The sequence below is a fragment of the Diabrotica undecimpunctata genome, chromosome 6 (assembly GCF_040954645.1).
Source record: "Diabrotica undecimpunctata isolate CICGRU chromosome 6, icDiaUnde3, whole genome shotgun sequence".
NCBI lineage: Eukaryota > Metazoa > Arthropoda > Insecta > Coleoptera > Chrysomelidae > Diabrotica > Diabrotica undecimpunctata.
The window spans coordinates 137,080,674-137,101,358 of record NC_092808.1 but is presented as its reverse complement, the minus strand read 5'-3'; the positions used below and the strand labels follow the sequence as shown (position 1 = coordinate 137,101,358).

General features: G+C 31.8%; 1 protein-coding gene across 1 annotated transcript in view; it reads right to left on the bottom strand.

The window, feature by feature from the left end:
- Osi2 (DUF1676 domain-containing protein Osi2) overlaps positions 1-16,006 on the bottom strand; it is a 51,176-nt gene extending 35,170 nt beyond the window's left edge. Inside the window, exons 1-3 of the mRNA XM_072535520.1 lie at positions 15,707-16,006; positions 6,444-6,592; positions 946-1,095 (exon numbers count right to left, since the gene is read on the bottom strand). Coding sequence (XP_072391621.1) covers positions 946-1,095; positions 6,444-6,592; positions 15,707-15,824 — 417 coding nt within the window. The 5' untranslated portion in view covers positions 15,825-16,006. The remainder of the gene's footprint in view (positions 1-945; positions 1,096-6,443; positions 6,593-15,706) is intronic.
- Between the last annotated feature and the right edge of the window lie 4,679 nt (positions 16,007-20,685).

Sequence of the window (20,685 nt, the reverse complement as noted above, 5' to 3'; positions counted from 1 at the left end):
GGCTCTGTTTGCTCTATTCACTTGATCTTTCACTTCGGTTTCGAGCTTTCCGTAGCTAGATAATGTGATGCCTAGAATCTTATGAGTTTATTATGATAAATATACTATTACGTACGAAAGCTGTACTTTTCACCTTTAAAAACCATTTTAATTTTTGTCGATAGGACACTCTGATCAACAGATACTGAATTTTTACCGTCGAGTTGATACAAATTTTATTTAAAAATATTCACGAGCGTAACTGACGTTCAATATCACCGGTCGCTTCAAGCGTTGTTTCCAAAATAACGCTTTATTTTACAGAAAAGGTGCCAATAAACATTTTTGTTCAAAATTAACTCAGCCATATTTTTTGCTTGAAACATTTTTTTCTAAAGCGTACAAATTTTTTGTAAATTGATGTTTTCCGTACCCCCTCCCTTCGCTGGATTCGTCGTGGTAGTCATACTTCTTGGCCGCCACGTAGCCCAGATTTTAATCCGTTAGATTTTGTAAAAATTGTTTAATGTCAAATTCTATACTTTATTAATTATCGTACTGACTTATGTAAAAAAATATTAGCTTATACTAAAATATAAAACCAAAACCTTTATTTAAAATATAAACTTTAACACCCTGTATCTCTCTTAATATCAACCTTGTACTAAAGCAAGTTGGCTAAAACCGAAGTATAGAGTTTACTGTTTCGTTTTGTACAATTACTTAAGGACCACCCTGTATATGATCTTTTTAGATATTTCAATCCCTTGTATAATAACAATGATGTCTGATTTTCATATAATAAAAGATACAGTAAATAAAGTGAAAATTGACACATTGTATCCAAATGTTTAAAAAGGTCTGTCTTTTAACAAAAAAGATGCTTTTCTAAGTAAATTTTCATTGTCAATATTGATCAAAGATAAAAAACTGTTACCCAATACACCATAATTTAAGCTGTCTTACCTTTCTCTTGCCAAATTTAAGAAGTTGGTCCCACTCTGGCTCATCGGCTCTGGGACTTTCCGAGTATTCGTAAGGCTCCTGAGATAACTGTCGAAGTTGAGTTTCGGGCATCCTTCTAATCCGGGCATTTTCACTGAGATAATATTCCGGCTAAAATACACAATCGTGTTTAGAAAGACTTTTATTGTTTATTTTCTTTGAGTTTCTGTTTTGATACTTCTTTGTGGTTGAGTGTAATTAAAGAGAGTGCTATCAGTAAATTATTTTTCCAATCGGAACAATTTAAACCAGGCGCTATTTTTATCGATAAGTTCTATTCATTTTGGAGTGCAGTGTTTACTATAATTTTAAGAAAAAGTGATTTATTTTGAAATACGTACATTTTAAAGAAGAATTTTCTCATTGCTTAAAAAATACTATTTTTGACTTATAATACGTTGATTTCGTGTTGATTTTTTAAATTTCTTGTTACCTTAGCAATATTGTTTGCACGCGTACAATTAGCACTCATGGTCCAAGTTTTTAACTTTTTTTCTTTTTTAACTTTTTCCTAACTTTTTTAAAATCCCTTGTATTGATGCATGATTTACAATTGGTCGTCTATTGAGATGTCTTATAATAAGAAGAACTGACAGACACTATTGCCTGAATAAAACCTCTTTATTATTGCTATTTTCTCCTCACTAAATCATAAAATAAAAATGTTAACAATTCAAATATTGTTAACATTTAACTTCCTTGCGGCCAACAGCAACCCGTTATACACATTCTACACTACGTGTGGCCTAACTTTAACAACAATACTCTGGCAAATGCATTACATTTTTGCAACATTTTGGAATGTTTGATGGATTCGACCGTTACTTGATGGAAATTCATTTTATGTAACAATAAAACACTGAAAACTTTGTTTTCAAAACTTCCACAAATTTTTATTTTAAATTCTTATCACTACAGCTGTTTCGGCTGATTGCCTTCTCAAGTGATCTATTTTTAGCATGGGTTTACACTTTATAGTCTCTAATGAAATAAGTTGAGGAGGGGAGAACTGTTTGTCTCAAGCTGGTCATTCAGAATTATATCTGTGTTTTTTAATTTGTTGATTTCCATAGATTCTAACAAAGATAGCTTAAGGCCTTTATTTTGAATGTGTAGAATTTTAAATTCGTCATCAAAAGAATGATTATGATCTAGAAGGTGAAGTGCGTATGTAGAATCTGTTTTTCTATTATTGAAAGCCCTTTTATGTTCTGCTATTCGTTTATTAAAATTTCTACCTGTTTGACCAATGTAAGTTTTTGGGCACTCGCCACATTTAAGTTTGTACACACCACTGTGTAAGTGTTTTTTATGTTGGCTCTTATTGTTTTTAATATATTTGCCTAGGTTGTTATTTGTTCTGAAAGCTGGTGTTATTCCTTTCTTTTTTATGTGTTTGGCTATTTTTGTTGATATTTTGCCTGTATATGTAATCGAGCAGAAGGTACTGGGTTTTTTCTCTGGTGGTGGAAATACTAAGTTCAGGGCTTTCTTGTGTAGTGTTTGATTTAACATTTTATTAACAGTTTTTTCGTTGTATCCATTGTTTACTGCTATTTGCTTAATGATATTTAATTCTGTCTCAAAATTGTATTTTGACATAGGAATTGCTGTTAATCTATGTAACATACTATGATAGGCTGCCAGTTTATGCTGTGTGGGATGGGATGATGAATTGTGAATAGTCGTGTCAGTATGGGTAGGTTTATGAAATATGGAGAAGTCATCTTTGTTTTTAAGTCTGGTAATTTTTAAATCTAAAAAATTTATGGATTGATTTTGTTCTGTTTCTATTGTAAATTCAATATGACTATGAAGAGAATTAATATAAGATAAAAATTGGTCTAGTTGCCTGTTAGTTCCTGTGAAACATACCAGTACGTCGTCTACGTATCTCCACCAATATAAAAACTGTTTGAATATGGGATGTTTTGAAATCTTTATGGATCATCTAGAGACAAAGATTTCAAAACATCCCATATTCAAACAGTTTTTATATTGGTGGAGATACGTAGACGACGTACTGGTATGTTTCACAGGAATTAACAGGCAACTAGACCAATTTTTATCCTATATTAATTCTCTTCATAGTCATATTGAATTTACAATAGAAACAGAACAAAATCAATCCATAAATTTTTTAGATTTAAAAATTACCAGACTTAAAAACAAACATAACTTCTCCATATTTCATAAACCTACCCATACTGACACGACTATTCACAATTCATCATCCCATCCCACACAACATAAACTGGCAGCCTATCATAGTATGTTACATAGATTAACAGCATTTCCTATGTCAAAATACAATTTTGAGACAGAATTAAATATCATTAAGCAAATAGCAGTAAACAATGGATACAACGAAAAAACTGTTAATAAAATGTTAAATCAAACACTACACAAGAAAGCCCTGAACTTAGTATTTCCACCACCAGAGAAAAAACCCAGTACCTTCTGCTCGATTACATATACAGGCAAAATATCAACAAAAATAGCCAAACACATAAAAAAGAAAGGAATAACACCAGCTTTCAGAACAAATAACAACCTAGGCAAATATATTAAAAACAATAAGAGCCAACATAAAAAACACTTACACAGTGGTGTGTACAAACTTAAATGTGGCGAGTGCCCAAAAACTTACATTGGTCAAACAGGTAGAAATTTTAATAAACGAATAGCAGAACATAAAAGGGCTTTCAATAATGGAAAAACAGATTCTACATACGCACTTCACCTTCTAGATCATAATCATTCTTTTGATGACGAATTTAAAATTCTACACATTTAAAATAAAGGCCTTAAGCTATCTTTGTTAGAATCTATGGAAATCAACAAATTAAAAAACACAGATATAATTCTGAATGACCAGCTTGAGACAAACAGTTCTCCCCTCCTCAACGTATTTCATTAGAGACTATAAAGTGTAAACCCATGCCAAAAACAGATCACTTGAGAAAGGCAATCAGCCGAAACCGCTGTAGTGATAAGAATTTAAAATAAAAATTTGTGGAAGTTTTGAAAACAAAGTTTTCAGTGTTTTATTGTTACATTTTGGAATGTGTTTAATTCGTAGAACAGTTTGTATTTAATATAGATTTCAGTCCTCTACAAATAGTTTGTGATGAGTTTTTATCTAAAATTTAGAATTTTCCATTGCGTTTGCTATGGCCCACTTGACGATTCACCACCCAGTATACTTTTAACGGACTAGACGAAAATGGAGACTAAGAAAATATGATTAAATTACTATTGAAATGATATTTTAAATTTTGTATCAATAAAGTAATTGAGTCTTCTAATAAAGGATGAAATATGAATTCCAAATAATTTCATTGATTATATGGTCAAGCATGCTTCGCTAACAATTTTAATAAATGAAGTATGAGACTCAGTAGCAGCAAATAAATTTCGAATTTAATTAATTTTAATTAAACCTAAAACATTCCCTTCCATTAAGTTCGTCTGATTGTTTTATAAATGCTCATTGTTGTGTTCATTTGCCATGTATAAATTTTGACATGATTAATTTAAGATCTGTATTAGGGTGTGCAGACAGCAATAATAATTTTTCTACCCGGATAAACATGTTTAATGTTGATTAAAATGAAACATAAAATTATTTATTGTATATTCTTCTCTTCTCTATATATTTACATATACATTTGTACGTATATTCAATTAAAGTTCTAGAAGCTTTGACGTAATATCTCCAGAGCTTTTTAATCTAGCCCTAGAAGACGTCTATTAAACTACAAATTTAACTATAGTATCAACGTTAATGGCCACAAGTTAAAACACCTAAGTGTGCGTTCATAACGAGGCGCTGACACTCGATCGGACCACAGGATGGTATTATATTATCATCGCCACGTAAAATAAATGCATTATTTTAAATGCGAGCGTTCATGCTATGGTCCCCGTAGTGAACGCACTCTTACATTTGCTGCCGACATTGTGATTATAGTGAGCACATTTGAGGAATTACAAATGATGACAAAGGAACTCGCAGACAGCTCCCAATATGTCGACCTTAAAATGGATATGATAAAAACAAAAACAATGACTAACACAAATGATAACTATAAATAATGGCAGTGAGATAGAACAAGTCCAGACATATATATCTACCTAGGCCAAATTATGAAACTTGACAAAGGAAAACAAAATGCAGAAATCACAAGAACAGCCTTTCATTAGCAGGATTTGGAAAACTCAATTCAATATTAAAAAACCTCAAAATACCTCAATACTTGAGGAGCAAAGTGTTCAATCAATGCATCCTTCCTGACATGACATATGGATGTCAAACTTGTACCCTAACCACATCAAATATAAATAAACTAGCCATAACAGAAAGGGCAATGAAAAGAGCAATGTTACATGACATTGCCAAACTCAAATGGAGCTCCATAGGTCACACTGCTAAACAAAAAGACCAAGGTTAAAACGCCATAACACAACATTGCAGTCCTTACAACGGTAGACGACCAATAGGAAGACCATAGATGAGATAGATGGACGAGATCAAAAGAATAGCCGAAACAAATTAGAAGTATATTGCTCAGGATAGTGATCGATGAAAGAAGTTGGGAGAGGCCTATGAAATGGACAAAAAAAGGCTAAAAAGAAGAAGAAGAAGAGACTTTGACAATAATAGACATAAATTATCGAGACACGTTCTAAGAGATTGTTCAACTATAATAGAATCTTCTTCTGATATTTTACCAATTTGTCATTATGTTCCCTGCTTATTTCCTTTTTTTTTTAATTATTCTTCTATTTCGTTAAGTTTGTTATCATTTTGTTTTTTTTTTCTCTATGTTCTCTTCTGGTATACAAGGGTCATGCCAAATAAGTGTAGCAAAACAAACGTTGGATATATTTCAGGCACACAAAATGAAGGAGGCCGCGTTACTCAGAATCGGAAGAGATGTGGGCTTGATTATTTGGACCGTTCTTACTAGCTTAAAAACAAAAGGAAAACGGATAAAAAGAAGAATTTGGGAGATAATAGCTACTAAAGCTAAACCAGAAACATGAGAAAAACAACACACAGAAAACAAGTTATGAAAAATTTGCCAAAAAGGAGGTCGCCACTTTTATTTTTTTTAGTGAGGAACACAGATACCTCAAAACCAAAATGCCTATATGAACAAATACAATAAGTAATAACCAAAATACGTATGTAGACAAATAAAAGATATTTATCAAAGCCAAATAAATATTATGACGTTGGAGCAGTACGTCAATTCAACAGACAAATAGGTTGTTTAGACCAGAAGTTACTAAAATGAATTATTTGTATAATATTTTTAGATTTGTAATGCTTGGTTATATTTTAGAAATAGATCTACACAACCTATTAACCGTTGATAGTGTATGTATATTTACATAATATGTAAAAATGATTTATTAAAACATCTTTTAAATTAGATATGTTTAAAACTTACTTTTGTAAAAAAGTCCTCAAAAGACGCTAGAGCTCTCGATTTAAAACATTCTGCTAGATCACCATTTAAACAAGCACCGTTGGCCTGAGCTAAATAAGGATCAGTCTCTGGACCGGTGCCAAATCCAATCCAGTCTAGTAAGTTTCGACCTGTAATAAAATTAATTTTATAAATATATTAAAAAAGTTAACTCATTCTAAACCATATAAACAGGAGGCGTTGATACTGAAAATATATTATGTGCTTCACACTAACTTCATATTATTCCATATGCTGCGTCTCAATGCCAAAGACGTCGACAGCGACAATTTCACGTCTGAAAACTAATCACGACGCATGACCAGCTCACTTGGCTAAAGTAAATATTATTCCAGTTTCAAGTACCATAAACACAAGTATGAAACAGATCAGCTGTATTCAAAGCTAGGTGATCTTAAAATTCGGACTCCCATAAACATCACCCATTTACTTTCCTAAGAGAGTACAGAAATATATAAACCAATACTTTCTTTTTTAAGTTGGCTATATTATTTAATAAATCTGTACAAGTGGTCGGATATGCAGATGACATAGACATTATTGCTAGGTCCACAGAATCTCTGATCGAAGCATTTCGATCAATAAGGGCGTATGCACTGAGAATGGGATTAAAAATAAACGCACAGAAAACCAAGTATATGTATTATAGTAGATCGAGCAACCAGATACCTAGACTATTAATTGATGGTCTGGAACTGGAAGGTGTGGACACCTTCGTCTACCTGGGCTCGCTGCTGACCAAAGATAACAATGTCAACGAAGAAATTAAAAAAAGAATAGTGCTTGTCAATAAGTGCTATTATGGCTTGAAGAAACCGATGGCCCCAAAACTACCCAGAAAAAGTTACGATATATAAAACACTAATAAGGCCAGTGTTAACATATGGGTCAGAAACGTGGTCACTTACACAGAACGACCAAGAATTGCTTAAACGTTTCGAGAGAAAAATTATAAGGAAAATATATGGAGGAATCCAAGAACAGGGTTTGTGGAGTAGGCGCTACAACTTTGAGTCATACAGAAGTTTTGGGGAACCTGACGTTGTAAAATGTATTAAATTAGCACGCCTTTGACGGATAGGACATGTAATTAATCGAGATGAAGATGCAACGATCAGAAAAATTTTCGACCGAAGAGAACCAGTGGGAAGATGAGCCAGGGGAAGACCAAAACTTAGGTATCAAGATAACATAGAGGATGATCTAAAATCTATGGGAGGTAAAGCATGGAGAAGAGTTGACAGAGACAGGGGCGAATGGAAGATTTTTTTGAAGAACGCTTTGGCTCATAACGAGCTGTAATGCCACTGATGATGATATTATTTAAAAACCAATATCTTATAAAACAATTCTGTGGCTAAAAGACATCTTTTCTGAAGTTAATTTGTTTAACAGGGTGACAACACGACTTATTTTTTATTAACTTGCCATATACATTTTTAATCAACATTTATTTATTGTTGAGCTATCACCTGTCACCCTTGAGCCTCTCCAAGCTATGCCAGTCCCGCGCTGATCTTCACCAAGTTCTCATGTCTAGCAAATTTTGCGCGTTTGTTGTCACTACATCCTCCCACCTTTTCTTTTGGAAGGTAAAATCATTTAGATTCATTTGTTTACAAAAACAAATATATTGGTGATTAGTTAGGTTAGGACTTAGTTCGTGGAATTCTTTTAAAGTACACGCCTATGAATCGTGTAGCTGAAAATTCTTGAGTGATTTAGTGTACTGTTTTTTCAGCAGCATTGCAGTTGTTACGTAGTTAGCTGTCTGCAATTCCCATTGGTTAAATAATTGTGCCTTCAAAAGGAAAGAAATTGCTTTTTTAGGTTTTATATGCGCTAGTTTTTTAGATTTGTTAAGTACTTTTGAGCACAAATGAACCCATAATAAAAAATTTTATATATACATGTAATATTTTCATTAGGATAAGTCCAAAAAGTGTTCTATGAACTGTTTTAAGTACATTTTAGGCAAAAAATATTTTTTCGTAACTGAAAAAAAACTGTTAACAAATAAAATACTGAAAACTTTTGATCTAGACCCTTCCATAAACAAAATAAAATCACAAGTTTTCAGTGTTTTATTGTTAAATAAACTGAAATTCCATCAAGTAACGGTCGAATCTATGACAGTACTCTTAGTTTTTATATTATTCCAACATAATGAGGTATACTGTATATTAAGATCATTATATTAATTATTATAGCAGAGGGTCAACAACAAGTTGCTCCCGCTTTACCCATTGACAAATTATACTCATGTTCAAGATTATCGCACGACTACAAATATTGACATGTTTTGTGGTATTGTAATGTTTAGATAATTTAATACTAGGATAATATTAAGGGGGTTAAGTAAACAATACTGTGTAAACGGAAGGGTTTTCTAATAGTCTCCAATGAAAAAATAGTACTTATTGAAGGTCTTAATGCAAAAGTAGAAAATAACAGCTGGGAAAATATAAAACATCGATTTAATTAAGAGACAATAATTCTTTAAAAAATCTTTGAGAAAACACATAAAACTTTGAGAATAACTAACAATTCTTTCTACATAAACTTCAAATCGATTATACTTAGCAGAATATACAAGTTCAACAATAATTATAAACTACAACATAATAATAAATAGATGTACCAAATAATACCAAAACAAATTCTCAACGAAAAAGCTTTAAGATCACCGAATATAGGGTCTGATTACAACCTAGAGTCCATTCAACCAACTTACACCTTTAAACTATTAATGGAATTCGCAGAAAACCTTTCGTTGTAGTAAAAGGCACGGTAAACTGCACTGGAGCTTTTCATAATCTTTTTAATTTTCCATAATCTTTGTTTAGAATATTTTTACCTGTATTATTAGCACAGTATAAAGAGGTTCCTCTGGAATTCTGGTTCTTCCTGGAACCTCTTTATACTGTGTTATTAGTTAAAGTTAATTTGTATAAAATAAGGAGTAAAAATTCAAATGGAATTTTAAATATTATTGTTTATTTGGCTAATAATGAATGTATAAATATAATGGTTAACCTGCTGTACAATTATTTTGTAAATAACATTATAATAGTGTACTTTCTGATTATTTAAATTTATAAATCATCATCATTGTCGCTAAATTCACTACCGCTATCATTATGTCAATCTAGAATCACTGGATCAATTTCACTAAAAGTGCTTCTTGCCACATTTAGCTAACTGCGTCACTCTATCCACTGCATCCAACGTGATTATCATAATACGTTTTACATATGCCCCATATGTGTCTGATGAGGTTAAACTGGCAGTCATACGGCGGTAACCGTAGTACTTGATGTCCATAACTTGATACAATTTGGTTAACTATATTATAAACTATCGGTTTTTCATTACGTTTCGAAATTTCCAGTAGCTTTAATTTGAAGGCGTATTCCGGAAAATTGTTATTATTTTTAACTAACCAATTTTTTATGCTCGGTACGTTCCACGACTGTTTTGGTTGTTTGTCCAAAATCTCCGAATGGTAAGATGCATTATCTAAAACTATAACTGATGGTTCACTCAGACAAGGTATCAGTTTCTCCTTAAGCTATTTAACAAACATGTCTGCATTTGATTTTGATATATTTCTATATACATTTGATTTCTATAAATAAATTTTCTTTCCCTCCAGCATCAAGATTGATGTGTCTTTTGCCTTCGCTATCTGTGTGTTTTATTGATTTTATGCTGTCTCTTGCCAAATTCCTTTAATTCCTCTCGTTTCAAATATCCATGTCTCATCTAAGTATACGAATGTTGCATTTTCAGATTTAAGTCTAGTATATTTTCTCAAAAATTTAATTCTTTTGTGAATCACACTACTCCTTTCACATAAAAGTAAACTATTATTTTCTTTTTTACATTTAAATCCTTAATCTCTCAACACTTTTCAAAGGCTTGTCCTTTTAATTTCAGTAACTCATGTTTCTCTTATTTTGGCCAGTAAAGTATCCAAACTGACATGTTGATTGTTTTCACGCATTCGATACAAAATATTGCGAATTTCAAATTTTTTCATCCATCACGTAAGATAATGCTCCTAGAATGCTTACGAGTTGTTTTCTTGTCTTCGTGATACTCAGTCACAGTAAGATCTTTTTGAGAATCTCTGACAGTCTTCATTACAGTTTTTAGCTTACTTTCACTTATCCAGAATGCATCACAAACGCGTTGATTTATACTTAATAACGACTTTAAAGGTCCATCATTGTCTCTTTTCATGGCAAAGTATTTATGCACATTTGCAATTAATTCATCAATATCTAACTTACGCCAAGGCATGATGGTTACTTGAAATTACACGTATGAATTATAATATACTGAGTTGAGATCAATATGATAAAAACTTTCTAACCGTTGTGATTAAAAGGTAAAATATAATAGAACCGCTTACAAAGATCCTAAACACATTGGGCAAATTAGCCTAATAGTCATTAGAAATGCCGATTCTAATTTAATTATGTATGATAAAAAGTTTAGAAATGGTTTGAAACCGTATATAAACAAATTAAAATGTTTCCCACAATTATTTTATTTTTATTACAAGTATTTTCATTTCAAAATATAAAGTTAAATATATTTACCAAAACCCTAAATTTAACCCCTAAACGCAGACCTCTCAAAAACGGTACCAAACAAAAACCACTCTAACAGACATAATATGGTCAATCTAAAAATCTAAAAATCTAAAAGTGATATTTTAGTACTTTGTATATCTACTATGAATATAAACTATTCTTAGCACGGTAGTATTTGTTTCAGAAAAAAATTATTAAACAAGTAGGCGAAAGAAATTTACGTTAAATAACATTGTGCAAGAATAATATTAAAATTGAACAAAATATGCAAAACTATGAACAACGGGTTAATGGCCCATATATTTATTTTATACCTAAAATTTAGCAAAAAGTTAAACATTCTGGAGAACACTAGTGCAGTTTACCGTGCCTTTTACTACAACAAAAAGTTTTCTTCAAATTCCGTTAACCGTTTAGAGATGTAAACCGTACATCAATAAATAATTATATTGCAAACATTTTTAAACTTCGACCAAACGTTAGTCTTGACGAGATAGTGTAATTACAACACACCAATTCTTCTCTAGACCCTATCACGTCTATTTAAAGAAATTAATTTAAATTTGGGTTTCATTTGAATTTGCTGCAAATCTGTCTTCATTATTTGCAGCAAAATACCAAACATTGCATGCGAAAGTTACACTTTTCACCTTTAGAACACATTTTAATTTTTCTCGGTGGGACACTCTAATCAAAAGGTATCGAATTTTTACCGTCGAGTTGATTCAAATTTTCTTTAAAAATTTGATTTTACGCGCGTAACAGACATTTAAGCGCCAGTCGCTTAAAGCGTTGTTTCTGAGAGAGTGGTTCGTTTTACACAAAAAATGCTAACAAACATTTTTGTTTAAAATTATCTCAGCTACATTTTTTATTTAAAATATTTTTCTCTGCGGCTTACAGATTCTGGGCAAATCAATTTTTTTCGTTTTCTGGGTGAGAAACCTCGGAGTAGGAATGGTAAACTTTTTGCACCTTTTTGTAGTTCCAAAATCTAGATTTTTAGAAAAATTTAGCTTGTTCCTATGCGTTTTAGGGGTCAAATCTCTGATCACTGGACTAATTCAGAACTGACAAGCCTACAGTAAACATTAATATTGCTTAAAAAAAGCAAAATAAATTAAAAACTCTAAATACTACGGTACCTAGTTTGGAACTTTATTTTATATAACCGAGGTTAATTGCATTAATATAGAGCAACTTAATAATCGCCAAATGCAGATTTCAGGATCTAGGATATGAAACCGAGCACGGAAATTTAAACCCAACTGGTAATAATTCTAAGTTACAAGTTTATGTAGTAATAGAGTTGCGGTAAGTTGGGAATCAGAATCGTTCTCTTCACCAATTCCCTCAGGAAAATTTAAAATACTAAATGAACTAAAACTACAGAGTAGCGACTTGTTCTTGCTAAACTGGGCCAACCAGAGCGTAGATATTATCGGTTTATATAAATTTTCCTTGCTAGTTTATGTAGTGACTGCTCGAGTCGACTTCCTTTTGAATATAGTTAGAGAATATAAATATAAGTTTAAATAAGAAAAGATAACATATGCTCCTATTGTGTGAAAGAATAAGGTTGTTTTATACTTTTTTATCTTCACGGGAACTAGACTGCAATAAGAAAATAAAATAACTAAGCAGAAAATGCACGAGAAAGTAAATAAGTAGAATAAGTTTATCTGTAGCCTTGCAATTCGATGAATTTGATAATATTTTATGGTAATAGGAGTAGAAAAATTATATATATATATATATATATATATATATATATATATATATATATATATATATATATATATATATATATATATATATAATAAAAGTAAAATGTAATGGCATATCTAGCAAAACAAAAAAACTAAAAAAGATATATCGATGAAAGGCAACCATATATACGTGTTTCTGACTAATTGGTCGTTTTCGTTCAGTACGGAGCAGCCAAGTTAGAAAAGAGCATGTTAACTTAGGAAAGAATCACTACAGGAGCAATGTGACCAATTTGTAGCGTTAGAGTTTTAAAAGACGTTGAAGGTTTCCAGGGCAACATTTGCTAAAGGAATGCCAAAGAACGTTTGGCATTCCTTTCCCAGGTAGCTGTAGCTTCCTCTGTGGTTATTGTTAGTTGTTGCCCTGGAAACCTTTAGGGTTTTCTAACTTTAATGTCACAAAGTGGTAGCATTGCTACTGTAGTGATCCTCTCTCAAGTTAACATGCTCCTTTTCTAACTTACTGCACCGTACTGAAGACGACCAATAGTCCGAAATACGTATATACGCTTGCCTTACATCGATATACCTTTTTTGGTTGTCTGTTTTGCACGACATGCCATTACATTTTACTTTTGATATTCACTCGCATTATCCTTTTCCATATATATATATATATATATATATATATATATATATATATATATATATATATATATATATATATATATATATATATATATATATATATATATATGTATATATATAAATATATATATATATATATATATATATATATATATATATATATATATATATGTATACATACGTTCCGAAAGATTGGAAGAATTATTATAAAACTCAACAGGCTTGAGGGTTGAACCGCATCTTCCGCCGATCTTTCGACATACTCTCTGATGTCTTCTTCAGAGCTTCCGAAGGTCTCAGCCTCCCGAGCTCCCAGGCTACTACATTGATCACTAATCAATGCATTACACAGTAAGTCGAAAGCTCGGCGGAGTGATAATCGACGCGGTTTATCCCGGAAGAATGTTGTAGCGGAAAACTGACAAAAGTAGATAAGAAAAACCTTCTCATTCGCAATACTTAATGAAGACAACGTTACTCAATTTAAAAGCATCATTGGGAGTGGGTAAGGATATAGATGGTAGAAAAGTGTAGATCAAAGAAAAACAGGTAAATGATAGATAATAATTTCGATCAATTAGATGAATTTTAGACAAATTATTATTATGTTATTGGTTTTTATATATAGAAAATAAACTATGGTTAATTGTTTTTATTGTTTTTTATTATTTTGTGTTTGAAAAAATGCAATAAGACAAGATAGTATTATTAAGGAGAGTCTAATATACTTAAATGATTATTTTTTGTTTCTAGCATTAGCAGAAAGGAATAAATTTTACTTAGATGTTGTATATCTGATTTTGTGTTAATCACATTATTAGTTGTTGTTGCAATGAGTTGTTGCAAATTTGTTGCAATGTGAGAATTTTCAAAAAGTTTAAAGAACAGTATCATGATAAAGCCTACAGTCACTTTTATGAGTAGTGATGCGGTCTTTGAGACGCCTAGAAGTTTGAACAATATATTTACTGTTACAATCATTACAAAGAATGGTGTAAACTACATTTGATATATGTTCTTTAGGCGTTTGATCTTTTAGTTTTGAAAAAAATAGAATTGACGGTTAAAACTGTTTTATTGGCTATTTTAATGTTGTCATAGGATTTGAAAATTCTTATCAGCTTAGGTGTTAGATCCTTTATAAAAGGAAACACAATATTTTGGAAAGGTTTGGGTATTCACAGTATTATGGGTATCAGTATTGGTGATTATGTTAGTAGCTATTAAATTTATTGGAGTGCTTAATGTTTCCAATGGGGTATTATACAAAAGCCCATTTAAGAGAAGTGGTGGATAGGAATTATCCATAAATAAATCATATTTATTAATGTTGTTGCCTTTGTGACAACATTTGAAACTTTGAAACATAACATAACAGTGGCTCGCAAAGACAGCAACCTTTTAAATAAATATTTCACTAAACTAAAAACACAAACTCCAAAACTGAAAAAATCACATGTTGTTTACAAGATACCATGTATTGGCTGGGAAGGTATCTATATAGGGCAAACCAGTCAATGGGTTCAATCCAGAATTCGTTCTCACAAATCTGACAAGAACAACGTCACTGCGCTCATAAAACATAAGAATGGGAAGAAGCATACATTTGACTTCAAAAACATCAAAATTTTAAAAACCGAACAAAACAAAAAAAAGGGGGATATACGAATCAACAGAAATAAAAATAAATACCAACGCAATCAATGACAAAAAAGATGCACAACCCAAATAAAATATATTTTCAATCTGATTTAAATAATAATAAATATATCAACATAAAAAACTATTAAAGTCATAACATATCTTCACTTTACCTTTTTCGAAAACACTAACGATACGCCCATATAAAAATAATTATGAGATATCATGAGATATCAGATAACAATTTTACTTCAGTCAATTCATTATTGTCAGTTCCCGTTTTACGTTTTGGTAAGTTTTTTTAAATATTTTACAATAACTTGTTGTTCCTAATCTTGTACATTTTAGCATCTTGACAAAGGCAAGGGTTTCCAGCCGAAACGTTGATTTCAAAGGACAATAAAATCTTGTTTCAAATTTAATATTATTTATATATATATATATATATATATATATATACATTATATATATATATATACATTATATATATATATATATATATATATATATATATATATATATATATATATATATATATAATAATCTACACAGAAAATCACATACTTAAACGGGGTTTATATAAATTTATTACACAAACGTAACGCCACTGTTCAAGTTCACTCACCTTGGGGTCCATTATCGATAACTTCTTGAGGTCGGAAATTGCCGTCTTGACCGATCGACTGTAGCGCCACTAGCGACATATATGATAGTAAAAATACCCATTTAGACACTTCAAACATCACTGAAAGTACTAATAGAACCACCAATTAACACCCAAAATGTGTTTATTTCTAAAGAGAGTTTCAGAAGACGCGTGTCGATTCAAGAATTCGCGAACGGGTACAAGTAACGGTACTGTCTACCAAGAGATCCCAAATTAGGCGCTCCCGAGTACTCCAGTAACATTAATTCGGTGTCTTGACGTTCGAGTTTTATATATAGATATTAGAGGGGTTTGATGTTGTGTGCAATTTTTGGTTTTGGATTCTCCAGTTAAGTAATAGTTAGGTAAGAGGGGCAATACCCAGAGAAAGTGATGCAGCGTGTTGTTGTTGCGGTATCATTTTGTTCAGTAACCTTGTTCTATTCTTGGTATTAAACTTGAGAACTATATCAGTATCCGTTTTGGCGGGAGAATATCTTACATAATAATATTATTATGGATAGTAGTTTTAAGTAATCCATTACAAATAAATTATTTATTAGTTTTATAGATTTTCATAATAAATTGTATCTGTGTATTTAAAATATTAATGACTTTCCTTACGATTATTTATTTTAGTCTAAGATATTTCATATTTCGATTCAAATGTTAAGAGCTCAAGTTCTCGGTTTGTGGTATGATTTTTTTGTTCTTACTTTAATTATTGATTTCATTCTTTCGTGTAATTATTTAAGAAAATATTTCCAGATATTTCTTTACTTCAATGATTGATTTTCTGGCATATTTTCCACATCATTTTTTTTATGCATCTGTATTCAAAACTATCAGATCTTTTAATTTTACTTAGACAGTAGAGAAATATATGAACTAATATGTTACTTTCTGTTTAATTATTTAAAAACAAATATATTACAAGTCTGTAGCTAAAGGACTAGCGTCCAAGCCAACGCTCCAAACACAATTATAGGGGTAAATATTTAGATTTAATGTTCATAAACATATCTGAAGTCAAAGTAGAACCAACTGTAGAGATTCTAATGCCTTTGCATAATAATATAGCTTACACATTTGATCTTTTATGTAGTACTAAAATTAACCAAATAAAATCAACATATATGAAGAATACTATTTTGACTTCAGAGATGGTAATACTTATGTTATGAATTAGATATAGAGTCTGCTGTACAAAAGTTTTATGAAACTCTAGATGCTGTTTTTAATGGCCAAGAAAACTTATTAAAACCTCTAACTTTCCAAAATGGTTTTTCCCATATTTAATATAATTATTGCAAAGAAAACTGGTCACAAAAAATATTTACAAACAAAGACTAAAGCAGACTACTTGATATTTTCTAACTTAAGATCTAAATGTATAACAGAAACTTAAAAATGTCACTCTAATTATTTTAAAACTGTTGGTAACAACCCAAAAGATAATCCAGCACATTTCTGGAGATACATTATTGATAAAAAAAATCAAATAATGATCCAAATCACAGGTACCTTAACAAAAAATTGCAGATAATGCCCAAAACATAGCTAACTTGTTTGCCGAACATTTTGCTAGTGTATATTATGATTCATCCACATTCCGATTGCCCAAAACAGACTCATGTTCAAAAGCAAATATTTCTGTATATACTATTAAAATTTCTCATATTTATGATAGTATATGTCAACTCAAAAACTCTTTTTCAACGGGACCGGATATTCCAAATTATTTTTTTAAACATTGTTCATTTACAATTTCCAAACCAATAAGTATACCTACTGTTTAATTTATCTTTGCTTACATGTTCCTTCCTGACTAGATAGAAAGAAAGCTATGTATCACCTTGCAAATTCTGCGGTTTGTCTCTGCGGTAGTATTATTTTCAGTGTTAAGGAGCGCTACCAGGTATACAAATTTGTTCACTGCTTCGATGACGTCGTTTTTTATAACAAGTGGCCGTAGGATTTGTGGTTGCGTGCTTATTTTCATATACTTCGTTTTGTTGTTGTTTGTTATTAAACTCATTTTTGTAGCTTATTCTTTTAATGCTACATACGTTTCTTGTACAGCGCTTTTCTTTCTCCCAACAATATTGATGTCATCAGCATAGGCCAGGATTTGCACTGATTTATTATATATCTGTATCTGTAGAGTAGGGAGGGCGAGTTAAGTTTCACAGCCCTTAGGCCACAATTGACACATTGTGTATCAAGGAGCTGTCACCCTTAGCTCATTGTCCATCCTGCCAGTTCTAGGAAGGTGTACAAGTCACCAGGAGACATCTCTCTTATGTGGGCAGGTGTGGGCCAGGACTCGCCGAACGCGTACTCTCGTATTAACGATAACTCCGGGCATTCACATAGGACATGCTCTACAGTTTCGTCTTCTCGTTCACACTTCCTATATAGAGGTGCGTCTGGTAGCCCAGTATGTGGAGGTGTTTGCTTGGTTGACAATGACCAGTTAAAAAACCAACTGCCAAACGTAGGTTTTTCCTGGTAATTCCCAAGTACTTCTTTGATGTTGACTCTTCAAGGTTACTTAGTGTTACCCTGACAAGTTTACATCCTTTCCCTTCTTATCTTTGTACGGTTTGCGTATGGGAGTGACATTTGACAATTTCCGCGATTGTTGTAGTTGACCAGCCAAAAAGATCCCCAGGTCCTAAGAGTCTAAGGCCTGCGCCTTCCTAGATAATTGGTCAGCAATGTGGTTGCCTTTATTCCTATTGTTTATTATACATTTAACCAGTGGTTGTGATTTGTGACATACGTATTACTTTTTCCAGGGCCAGATTTACCAGTATACAGGAGAAAGGGTCTCCCTGGCGTAGCCCGTTATTTGTTTTAAAAGGTTCAGACAGTTCCACCTGAAATCGTACTCTACATTTAACTTTTTCAAGATTAAGGTTCAAGAGTTTGAAGCATAATTCCTCTGTAGTTAGAGCATTTAAAGATATCCTGTTTTTTGTGTATGGTGCAAAGTATTCCGATATTCCAGTCATTGGGGAGATATTGTTGTGTTCACATGTCTTTTATAAGCTGCTGTAATGCCATTATGGTATCATTGCTACCTTCTTTATATAGTTCAGCTCGAAGATTATCTATTCCGGGTGATTTGTTTCTGGCTAGTTGGTGGCTCCTCTTCCCTCTCGTGTGTTCTCCCTACCTCATCACTTTCGTCTTCCAAGTTTTCTTTTTCTTCCTCCATATTAAGTGTCTGGTTAAAGTATTCCACCCATCTATTCAATACATCTTTCCTTGTTGTTAATAGGTCGCCATTCTGACTTCTGCGTTGTCTTTTGGTTGCCTTGAATTATTTTCTGTTGATGTTAACTTTCTTATATAATGCTCTAAATTCTTCCTCTTTGTTGAGGTTTTCTATATATTTAAGTTCCTTATTTAGGTAGTTTGGTTTTTTTCTTTTGTGTATTCTCTTTTCTTCTCTTCTCTTTGTCTGGCAATTCTCTACAGTTGTTCTAGTTCGTCGGGTAAGCATCTTTCTGTAGGCTTCATTTTTTCTTTTATTTCATTTTTGCATTCATCGTCAAACCAATGATTTTTACGGGAAAGAATTTCTGTTCTTATTTTATCTTTAGCTGCTGCTTCAATGTCTTCCTTTATTCTGGTCCAGTAGAAGTGTATATCTGTCTGGCCTTATTTATTTACATTTTGATTCCTTAGCCTATTGGTGATGTTTTAAGAGCACCGTTCTGCAATAGTCGCATCATTAACATGTCACGCTTAGTTACAATACATCAAATTTGAAACGAAATACTATATTTTTTTTAACGAAATTTTCAGGACGTTTAGGTATTCAAATGGAATTTTTTAGCATGAACCGGTAGTTGTATGAGAATTCTGTGTATGGGAAAAGAACAAGTGACAAATTTTATGAAAGAAAAGTGTAACAGTTTAACCCTTGGACTTGAATTGACGCCAAAAAATCCGATCAACGAATTTTGAAAAATTACCTACACTCTACCCGCAATTTGGCAAAAAAAAAGAAAAATCGCAATGAAAATTTTTCAGTTTTTTGTATCATTTATGTGTTTTCATATTGTATATGTATATATTTTTATATCTAGCATGTCATGCGTAATTAAACTATTTAAAAACATATCTTATGAACCACTTTAGAGTCATACCTTTTGACATATTTCTGCACTAAAATATGTATTGCTTGTCAAATTTAACGTAATACTTGGCCGATTTGAAATTAGGCTCCACTCACGATGCGCATTCGACCACAACACAATTCGTCCTTATTATTTCTTGGCCCTTCGAAGTGCAAGGTACTTGTATAGTCTGCGACAAAGTTTTTTTTATTTTACTTATGTTTAAAGTTACTGTGTGTTGAAGAAATATCGTATTACAATAGATTTGACTTTTTAAATAATTATTGTTAAGTATTTTAAATTAACATGGATTTTCATTCAAAATTAGAAGGCAAAGTCTTGTATGGACAAACGAGGGAGGTAATAGCAAATGTAACTATTTTTATGCAGAGAGAAGCGATGCAAAATCCGCATGTTAAAGATTTTAAAAAAGTTCAAGAGCGTGCTTCCTTATCAACGGGAGTAAGTATAGCCACTATAAAACGGATCTCTCGTGAAATAAAAAATATAGAAGAAGGTGCTTCTACATCATTTTCGACGCCTAACAAAAGAATGAGATCTGCCCCAAAATCCAACTTGGGCAATTTTGACAAAGGTTTACTTCGGCGTATAATAATAAATTATTATGTCACGGAAAAACGAGTTCCTACATTGCGATATATAACAAAAAAAATTAGTGAAGACAATATTTATACAAGGTCGCATAAAACTTTCAGAAAAGTGAGAGATATGGGATTTCGATGGAAGAAAGCGAAGAATAACAGGAAAATCCTAATGGAAAAATCCGATATACAAGTGCTCCGGAGGAAGTTTCTCAGAAATATTAAA